The 9,669-nt window shown below is 42.3% G+C and overlaps 3 protein-coding genes across 5 annotated transcripts in view; 2 read left to right on the top strand and 1 right to left on the bottom strand.

Annotated features, from left to right (window-relative positions):
- Positions 1-1,211: 1,211 nt before the first annotated feature.
- On the top strand, positions 1,212-5,989 carry aqp7 (aquaporin 7). The gene is made up of 6 exons (XM_076095662.1): positions 1,212-1,480; positions 2,269-2,395; positions 2,489-2,626; positions 2,789-2,907; positions 3,046-3,263; positions 3,402-5,989. The coding sequence occupies exons 1-6, from the start codon at positions 1,346-1,348 to the stop codon at positions 3,580-3,582; spliced, it is 918 nt and encodes a 305-aa protein (XP_075951777.1). The 5' UTR covers positions 1,212-1,345; the 3' UTR covers positions 3,583-5,989.
- tpgs2 (tubulin polyglutamylase complex subunit 2) lies at positions 3,950-7,631 on the bottom strand. 2 transcript variants are annotated; one of them, XM_076095664.1, is made up of 7 exons: positions 7,463-7,631; positions 7,285-7,364; positions 7,111-7,198; positions 6,767-6,910; positions 6,528-6,596; positions 6,174-6,337; positions 3,950-5,551 (listed from the first exon to the last, which is right to left on the bottom strand). In XM_076095664.1, exons 1-7 carry the CDS (start codon positions 7,554-7,556, stop codon positions 5,333-5,335), a joined length of 858 nt encoding a protein of 285 aa, XP_075951779.1. In that variant the 5' UTR covers positions 7,557-7,631; the 3' UTR covers positions 3,950-5,332. The 2 variants fall into 2 exon arrangements, with proteins under 2 accessions (XP_075951779.1, XP_075951778.1); XM_076095663.1 differs by having other exon boundaries at positions 6,483-6,596; positions 7,463-7,629.
- A 295-nt stretch (positions 7,632-7,926) lies between these two features.
- kiaa1328 (KIAA1328 ortholog) overlaps positions 7,927-9,669 on the top strand; it is a 16,230-nt gene continuing 14,487 nt past the window's right edge. Inside the window, exons 1-5 of one of the 2 annotated variants that reach the window (XM_076096269.1) lie at positions 7,927-8,002; positions 8,494-8,529; positions 8,639-8,907; positions 9,121-9,221; positions 9,414-9,529. In XM_076096269.1, the coding sequence (XP_075952384.1) occupies positions 7,951-8,002; positions 8,494-8,529; positions 8,639-8,907; positions 9,121-9,221; positions 9,414-9,529 (574 nt within the window). In that variant the 5' untranslated portion in view covers positions 7,927-7,950. The remainder of the gene's footprint in view (positions 8,003-8,493; positions 8,530-8,638; positions 8,908-9,120; positions 9,222-9,413; positions 9,530-9,669) is intronic. The other variant, XM_076096270.1, reaches the window with a different exon arrangement.

The following is a 9,669-nucleotide window of genomic DNA, read 5'->3' on the forward strand; positions in this document are numbered from 1 at the left end:
TCGGCCACTCTCACTGCCACACCCCCTTTTTGCCAATGTGCATGAACACTAACACACACCTTCACGGCCACACACTTGACCTCCATGCCAAAGTTCAGCCTCCTGGTGTGAAAACTGTTGCAATATTTTGTTGACTGACTGACCAACTGACTAAGTCAGCTTTAGAACTGCTGGTCGCAGGTAAAAACACACTTAGGGATGTTTCCAGGGGACACTGAAAGTGGATGAACGCGCTACTAGTTTAAAGAAGTACAGCAAATATCTCGAGTCGTGTAATTAGAAGGTTTCACCAGTTTTTATTGTCACCTTGAAACTTCTTATGTTTTAGTGGCACTATTTGAACAGACGTTATGCATCAAGTAATAATGGCAAGCAATTTTCCAAAAGCAGCGATCTCTAAACTCAATTGTTGTTAACATGTTAGCAAATGAAAACAACAATGGCTCAGATGGGATGACCATGTGTGGACTTGACGGCAAGCTTTTCTAAATTTCCAGTGTGCAGTCCAGATAAGTGTGACTGTTGAATGGAGCTGTACATTTAATGAATACTCTCTGTTGTTTCGATGGTTCCCCCCCCCCCCCACTGCCCTAATCTCTTGTTATTTAAAGTGAAAATATTTAACACAGTATCGGGGCAGTCAACATAATAAAATAACATGGATAATATGGATAAGAGTGGCATGTTGTCCATGAAACAAACTGAATAAATATACAAATGGCAACATTTTAAATAATCTCTACACAGTGACATAAATCAGTTGACAGACTGATCAATGCAATATATTTCACACGAGAACATTCTATGAGAGCAAGTTATACATTAACTGATGAAGCATTACAACTGAAACTTTTCCTGACCGATGTGCATTCACAAGATAGAATTGTATCATACCAATTTCTTTTTTCAATTAAAGGGGCACCTAACATTTCCTCTGATTTGGCGCAGTAGGTAAATCTTTAACATGTATCCTCATTGGTATCCTCGAGTAAAGCAAGGCTATGAAGCATGGGTCTGACTGTGGAAAGTATCCAGGACCAGGGGGCTAGATTAAGGCTATGAAGAGAGGACAAATCCCAATGAGTATGTGTGACAGAGAGAGGGAGACACACACACACACACACACACACACTCAAAGAGAGTAGAGTAGACAAAAAGAGACATTAGAGGGGGAGGAGGATAGAGGGGGCAAGTAGCCAGAAAGAGACTTGTTTTTGGACTACTCTCTGACATGGGAGGAGGCACCACATAGATTCTTCAAGGGGGTCAGAACTTGATCTTTATTTTTGCTAAATTATAAAATAAACTCCAAAAGAAACGGGAGTAAAGAAAAGAAGAAGAAGAAATGAAGGACTTGCAGTCAGTCGAACTAGGGGTCTCTCAGCGGAAAAGAGTCGATATAACTGGACCCAGAGTTTGGATAAAGAATGAACTTGTTCGAGTGGGACTTGCTGAATCCCTTTGCACATATGTCATGATGGTAAGGAACGCTTGCTATGTATAATAATGTGTGGTTTTAGACGTCTAAAAGTCTCTCATATCCATCATTCTGGTGACAGTTTCACGTTCTCTCTGTTTTGAGGCATGCTTATCTGTAACAAACATGTGCCATTGATTATTAATGCCATGTTCTTGACCCTGATAAAGTTCACACTAAGAAGCACATTACAGTCACATGATGGGGGTTGTGGGTGGGGATTGGTTGGTTCAAGTGGGTGAACCAGGAAATCTAGTGTTGCCAGAGTAATGGTCAGGCAGTGGGCCACATGGAGTGGGTTGCAAAAGCTGTCACATGTTAGCTGTGTCAGCTGTTACAACAAACCCTACTTGGAACCCTGCAGGCTTTACTTGGAATACCCAAACTCACTCTGAATCTAAATACGCATAACTTTCGAATGAGGAACCACATGTTTCCTGTTTCCTGAATGAATGTTTTTCAGTGTCAGCTTTTTCCCCCCACCGGGACCACAGTCAGTTTCACTGAGTTAAAAGTCATATGTAAGAGTTTGGTTCAGTTCAGCTTGTTTTACACATGCAGTACCAACATTTCGAAACAAAAACATTCATCCAGTTACATCTTGGCTGCCTCACGGAGACTTCATTGACGCAACTCTTATTTTCATCATTCTTTTTGCTGCTTTACATATCCTGTTTGCTGGAATGCTTTCCCTAAATTAGCCTGTCCAGAAGTTTTCCTCGTGTAGTTTGCTTCTCTTTAAATGTCCCCTGTGACTTTGCCTGTGCACAATTACTTCTCTCTGCGTCCAGGTGTTTGGCCTGGGGTCTGTGGCCCAGGTAGTGACAGGAGAGGGAGCGTTCGGACAGTACCTCAGCATCAATCTGGGTTTCGGACTGGGTGTTGCTATGGGGGTTCATGTCGGAGGGAAGGTCTCAGGTACGACAGCTGACCCTTGTGAACTCTATAGAATCCTTAAAAGCCATCACAAATCCCTATATCATCCGACCCATATTTCTCATTCTCCATCAGGGGCTCACATGAATGCAGCAGTGTCATTCACCATGTGCACCTTTGGCCGCCTTGGGTGGAGGATGCTGCCTCTGTATGTTTTTGCGCAACTATTGGGGTCATTCCTGGCCGCAGGGACGATCTATGCTGTCTATTATGGTGAGGGCACACTGCATGTTCGGCACTGAACACCTGTAGTCTTATTGAATATTATAGATTTACTCCTCTTGCCCATGTATGATTTCTGTATTTCTATTCTACTTCTGGTGGCAGTCATACATCTAAGAGTATCTGTCTTGTCCAAATTGTTTCCATATGCAGAAGCCATATATCACTATTGTGGAGGAAACCTGACTGTAACAGGAGTGAAGGCCACAGCAGGTATCTTTGCCACCTATCCTGCACCGTACCTCTCCTTGGTGGCTGGATTCATTGATCAGGTAGACATGAAACAGGATTAAAGGATTACACCTACCAATCACCACAATCACCATCATCTGACACAGTCTGCCTTGACCATTTTCTTTGTTGTTTACGCGCAGCTATCTATGGTGATGTTTGTTTTGTGTGTGTGCCAGGTGTTCGGCACAGCCATGCTGCTGCTCTGCTTGATGGCTTTGTCGGATCAGAAGAACAAACCGGCGGCACCGGGCAGCGAGCCCTTCGCAGTGGGTCTCCTGGTGATGCTCATTGGCATTTCTCTGGGCAGCAACAGTGGCTATGCCATCAACCCCACAAGAGACATCGCACCCAGGGTCTTCACTGCCATAGCAGGCTGGGGGGGTGATGTGTTCAGGTACACAGGAAGGATACACTGGCTTTTGGGGGCAGGATTTGTATTATGTCACAGTGACTAGGGGTGAGACAAGGGCAGAACCTCTCTGTTAATTATTAAATGACCCATGTTCACAGTTATTTGTCTTTGTCTGTGCAGGTCTGGAAATGGGTGGTGGTGGGTGCCTCTAGTTGCCCCCCCCATTGGAGGAGTATTGGGGGCAGGGCTCTACAGGGCATTGGTGGAAATGCACCACCCCCCTCTCTCTGAACAGGATGAGGGGCTGGTGGACGAGTTTGAGGAGAGAGCCTCTCTGGAGAAACGAGAAAACATATGCTAATGTCTGTGTCTGAGGGCCCCCAACTATGTACGGCCTGTAAAGCTATTTGCACATCTGTATGCAGTCGAAACATACCATGACTATGAAGGTTAAAAAAAAAAAGCCCCAAAACAAACTGCTTAGGCGGCTAAATAAGGTTTTGAATTTCTTAAGCAATTTATAAATGAGTCTGTTTCATGTCATGATTTCGATCAACTGCAGTTTCTGTACTTGTCAGTAGCTGCAACACATACATTAGATAGTTTCAACCGTGACGCTGACATCTAAGGCTTGTTGATCCAATCCATGCTAGTTACAGTAACTACATTAAGATCAAACGGTTGAAAATTAAGTGCCATTTTTATGCATTCAAGAAGAAAAAACACACTTTGTAGCTTATATTTCATGTTTATATTAGTGAGGTAATAGCAGCTGAAACAACATCATAAATAACAATCAACAGGAGACAATTTACATCAGCTTGGAAACTACATTGGATGTTAAGAAAAGTAAACCATACAGTGCACATAAATAAACATGTATCTTTAGGAAAATAAAAAAGGGACAGGAGGAGTTGGCTCCTTACAGCTTGAAAGGGCAGCAGCACAACCAAAGATAATACACACATTCATCTTTAAAACAATCCAGTGCACAGGAGCCTAAAGCTAAAAAGTGTAAATGTGTCTTGATTAACTTTGCTAGAGCCCCAAGGTACTTGAACCAAAAACTTAACCCTAGATGTCTATTAAGTCTGCTCAGCGGTATACTTTTGGCATCAAGAGCCCTAAATGGATAAAGCTAGCACGTTGTACATCTAAAAGGCTGGAATATAACCTCCACACATCAGTTCATTGATCTGGAGTCCTCAGAGCAGATGTCATTATACAAATAAAAACAATATGCATTTCTATATTTGTGAAGTTAACAGAGGGACACAGTGAGACGATGCATGAACTCTGAAGTCATGTAAAGTTTGATACTGGAGCTCCGAGGCATCTGTCGAATACACAGAGCCGTTTCCACTGACGCTGAGTGCGATCAGCGGATCAATCTGCGATCATTTCATTTTGAGTTTCAAATAGATACAAGTCTTCAGTCCTACGAGCACTTTTACTGCCACAACTGAAACCGACAGTATTATTTTTCTTTCTAACCGTTTCCCTCACTTTTACAGTCACATAATTATATGAGCTATATTTACTCATTTTAACACATCTGTGAAAATTGTATATATTATATATATATATATATATATAGATTATTGTTGTATGACACAATAAAAATTCAAACTAAGCCTAGTGAAACTACAGATGTAAACTGTGTCCTTATTGAGTGTTAGCGAGTCCTCATGGGTACCGTTGCTACATTTGTTCTGTAGTCTGTTACTACATATGAGGATTATTTAACAGCTGCACTTTATCATACTTTATAAATAGGCTGCTTTTACTTATTTGTACCATTAGGTGTCACTAGTGAACACTGTGTGAAATGAGGCTTTTGGTGATGCGATTGGCTGGAAAGCTTTAGTGTTTCAGAAAGCCTAATTTCACTTAGCAGTGAAACACAAAGCCTTGTGTTGGAAGGCGCCGGTTGTTCATCTATTTATACATGCAGCATTCCAAACTTAGTTTTCGACAACATGCTCTCATGGAGCATACTGCGAACACTCCAAATCCAGCCAATTGCGGAATTGCAGGCCGCTCCTCTGTGCGATGTTTGGTTGAATGGACAGTAAAGTTGATTGAAATGTTTTCCTTGGATGGAATCCTTCTCAACGCCTCCCCCCACTGTGTCTCCCTGAGCTCCCTTGGCTCTTTGCGGTGCTCCCTAAGCTGCACTGTGTCGACTGCTTCTTCTTGGGGACCGGTGTCTTGGCTTTGCCTTTGAAGGCCTTCGTAGGATCCAGCTTGTTGAGATGGAAATCTCCAGCAGGATCAGCTAAGTTGAGCTCACTGCTGAAAGTCAGTGGCTGGTACAACGATGCCCACTGCTGTAGAGTAAACAGGAGAAGGGAAAATTGACAATGCTGTGTATGATCATGTAGAGTAACACCAAATAACCCCTACAATGTCCTTTAGGAAGTGAGTGTTACAGTAGGGTCACTCCAAGGAAATGGCAAAAATCCCACTGCTTCCTTTGCAAAATGTTCCACCACTGTAATCTGCATCCCCAGAAACATTTGGAAAACACTGTTTAGAATATATTAAAAAAGACAAGTATGGGTAAGTAGGTACAACACAGTCGGCAATTCGTGAAATTGCAATGAGACTGAGGTAGGTGAGGACTCAAAGGTTAAACACTTTTATACTTTGTGTAAGTGTCTTAAAACTTTGAGTGTTGTGTCATCTTGTTTAAGTGTTAAATCAGCCAACATTGTATTATACTGTGAAGGGAACACAATGAATAAAATCTATTTCATACACCTGCAGTGACTTGTTGTTAATATTAGTACAAAGACATACATTTTAACTAAACATGGTTTGGGTGATTCTGAAAGACTTAATAAAAAAGGGAAACACAAAGACAATGTCGATAAGTTCTGCAGTAACTGACAGTTTTGATGATGTCATTGAAACTCTTAACACATGGTCTTAGAAAAAGTGATTAAACACCTTGGCCTGGGGGCTCGGGCCGTATGGGGTGAAGGCATACTGCCACTCAGGCAGACCCAGGTGAGTGATCATCAGGCGGTAGTAGGAGGTGAAGGTTGCCGTCAGTAAATGCCAACACAGCGAGCAGTCAAGGAACCAAATTTCACTCTGCTGGGCTACCACACCTGAAGAATACAAAGACCAACAACTAAATGATGAAATACTAATTTTAACATAGATTACATTGATACATAAATATGTCTTTTTTTACATCTCATTGTTGTTCAGAGAAATCCTAAAAGTTACAATTTGTGAATACAAACAGAACACCTGGGGTGCAGTTTTTGTAGACTAGACACACTTTGCCATTCCCACCGCAGGAATCCAGCTCGAAGATGCAGCTCCGGGAATCAAAATGGGGTGCAGCGGGAGCATTCGCCGTCCCTGACAGATAGCACGGATGAGTCTTGAATAAATATTGACTTTCTAAAATCAACATTTTCATTCATTAGCCTGCTTTCTGCACAATTGAGCACACAAATGGGCTTGATCAAACTTGACATGCTGTAATTGTTGAGTTGAGCCCACATGAGGAACCGACTGGTGACGTTTACCGCTTTCCGTGTCATCCTCCTCCTCCCAGTCCAGGTCAGCCAGTGAGGGTGCATTGGGTAGAGAGAATAATGATACTGGTTGGAGGAGTGGGCACAGCCGAGCCACACTGTTGATCATCATGCTTCCTAGGGGAACACACTCATCTGAAAGAAAGAAACACACACACAGAATTATGACGGTATCTCAGATCTGAAAGACCTTTAGAATTGAAAGAATTGCATAAGCCATTTGAATGTTCCTGTATCATGTCATCTTAATAGTAGCCTTTGAATTAAAATAAATTAAGATTTATGTGAGAGTGATATTATTACAGAGAGAACATAAAACTAATCAGGTCACCTACTGTCTAGTTTAACGCTCCAGGTGAGTGTTAATCCATCTGTTGTCAGATAGAAGTCTCGCAGGTCCTCTGGCAAAATACAAGTGTTTTTCTAAAAGGAATAAATTAAGCAGAGTTCATTTGATAACAGTGTATAAGCAGAACATATTGCGATGAAAAAAGGTGTCCACATTTCACCTGCTCCCATGACAGCAGGCTCCTCTTCTCTGCAGGCTCCCTCTCTGCAAAACGCACATCGACCACACCAGGCATGTTCTCTGGCACAACAGAGACACATTCATAACATGTATTAACTGCCCAGTAACACATGAATCGGTTTATTAGCTAGTTTCGGAGCAACAAAAGTGATACACACCGAGTATTCGAGTAATGCCAAGCGTCAGTCTCTCAGCAACACCTTTGAATGTTAAGCTTTCTTTTGGCTCTTCCATTTGGAAAATTGCATTCATAAAATTTGCGCACAGGCTTGTAGCTGTATGGCTTGTATCGTTCACCTATCTCAAAAGAACTCAGCTGGCAACATACACAGGAAACGACCTGTGACGCTATGACGCTGATTTGACACATGTTTAAGCCAATAGAAACCTGGCTTCCTACAGAGTAGCCAATTGGCTGTTCCGTTGCAAGAGACAGGCGGGACTAACGTAAGCCAATAGAAACCTGGCTTCCTCCAAACTAGCCAATCGGCAGTTCCGTTCCAAGAGACAGGTGGGACTAACGTAAGCCAATAGAAACCCGGCTTCCTCCAAACTAGCCAATTGGCTGCTACGTTGCAAGAGACAGGCGGGACTATCATTCCTTAGCAACGCTTGGCTCCTTGGGAGTGGAGGCGGTTGTTTCAACATGGCGGCGGCTACAAAAAGTGGAAATTCGGGGATATTTTGGATGAATGACGGTAGGCTTAATTTAACTTAACTTCTTTACCTTTCTTGTCCATTCGTACATATCTTGAATAAAGTTTAAAACGTTTTCGAACGAGTCTCACTGAGGTTACGTCTGTGTTAATGCTGGGAAGTTTTAAGTTCTGAAGAAGTGAGACAGCTAGCGTTAAGTTAAGTTAACTAATAGCTAGCTAACCGTTTAGCCTACGTGTAACGCTAGTTAATTCAACGTTATAATAGTGTGAGTGCTCATTGTCATCATCACCAATCAACCCTGTTAGATTTCCTTCTGAGCTCAACACAAGCACGACTTTTACGTCAACGTTAGCTAGCGAGCTCTTGTTTTGTTTGTTACTCGGTGATTGGAAGAAAGCAGCTACATATGGGATTATTAAATTATTGATTCGACAGTTAGTGTTAGTGTTATGAAGCACACATAACTTCAGTTACATTCAACTTGACTGTCAACTGAAGTGCCTGTGTTCTCTTTGCTTTGTTCACAAAGTGTCAGATGATGAACAGCCTTTGGTGTTTGTTCCAGGTGAGTCTCACACCACACATTGAACAATGTCCAAACACAGTGAGAGATAACTGTATGTAGCTCATACACATGCCATCCTCTTGTTCTGTCTTTCCACAAACTGTCTCAGGAGTGGAAGGAGAGGGGAAGACTCAGACCCCTTTCAGTTTTGGATCAGGCAGCACCAGTAGCAAAAGAGGTACCAGGATGCGAGCCAGGCGTAGCTATGACTGCAATAAGGAGACCACACTAAAGAAATGTGGCAAGAAACAGGGCCACGTACAAAGCGAGCAGTCTGGGATTCACACCAAGGAAAAAGTGTCGGCCCATCACAGTGCGACTGCAGTTTCAGAGCATGCACTCTCTCCAGCCTTGGGTACTTTTCTCCCCTCAACACAGGTAAACCGTTGTTTTATGTAGGATGCTTTTTCCTCTTTCCGACATATAAAATTAAATGTTTGAATATGGAAGAGAGAGGATATGGATAATCTGAATACTAATAGAAAACAAGAAAAGACATATTGACGCTGACAGAATTATTTATTTATATAATAATTTAATTAATAGTTTCTGTTAATGTCTTCTCATACTTGTGGACCTTTCTTTGCACAGGTAGTCTCTGAGGCCAGCAGAGCTAAGAGCCAGGTGTGTTTGAAAGACCTCTGTCCTGAAGATAAGCGCCGGATTGCAAACCTTATTGAAGAACTAGCCAGGTAGCCAGCAGTATATGCCACTGAACTCTTGTCTGGAGATAAAATTCATATGAATGTATTAATTGAAGAATATAACGTTACGCCTGATTGAAATGTTTGAGTTTATACTCCTGTAGCTTTCTGTCCCATGTCACTCTTGAACGTATAATGTAGACCACCAATGCTGTAACACTGTTCTATCCCGTTCTCCAGAGTGAGCGAGGAGAAAGAAGAGTCAGTGCAGCGTCTGAAAGACGAACAGGAACATTTTGAGTGCAAGATCCAGAAGCTGGAGCAACAGAACGTGATCATTGTGCGGGAGAGGGAGAGTATCCTTTCAAAAATAACTGAGCAAACAAATGTGCTGATGCCTATAGCAGTACTGGGTGATATCAGAACAGTAAAGCAATGCACTTTCTGGTACTTCTAACTAGTGTTTTGTGAGAAATCTTCAGACAACCTGGCTGTG

The sequence above is a fragment of the Anarhichas minor genome, unplaced genomic scaffold (assembly GCF_050575085.1).
Source record: "Anarhichas minor isolate MPS153535 unplaced genomic scaffold, ASM5057508v1 ptg000021l, whole genome shotgun sequence".
NCBI classification, from domain to species: Eukaryota; Metazoa; Chordata; class Actinopteri; order Perciformes; family Anarhichadidae; genus Anarhichas; species Anarhichas minor.

What these genes read in the sequence shown, in the direction of transcription:
- aqp7 (XM_076095662.1), top strand. Translation starts at nt 1,346, where the DNA reads ATGAAGGACTTGCAGTCAGTCGAACTAGGGGTCTCTCAGCGGAAAAGA. An exon ending in TTTGCACATATGTCATGATG is followed by an intron (nt 1,481 to 2,268) that starts GTAAGGAACGCT and finishes CTCTGCGTCCAG; the next exon opens with GTGTTTGGCCTGGGGTCTGT. An exon ending in TGGCTGGATTCATTGATCAG is followed by an intron (nt 2,908 to 3,045) that starts GTAGACATGAAA and finishes TGTGTGTGCCAG; the next exon opens with GTGTTCGGCACAGCCATGCT.
- tpgs2 (XM_076095663.1), bottom strand. Translation starts at nt 7,556, where the DNA reads ATGAATGCAATTTTCCAAATGGAAGAGCCAAAAGAAAGCTTAACATTC. An exon ending in GGAGGATGACACGGAAAGCG is followed by an intron (nt 6,597 to 6,766) that starts GTAAACGTCACC and finishes GCTATCTGTCAG; the next exon opens with GGACGGCGAATGCTCCCGCT. An exon ending in CTACAAAAACTGCACCCCAG is followed by an intron (nt 6,338 to 6,482) that starts GTGTTCTGTTTG and finishes TGTATTCTTCAG; the next exon opens with GTGTGGTAGCCCAGCAGAGT.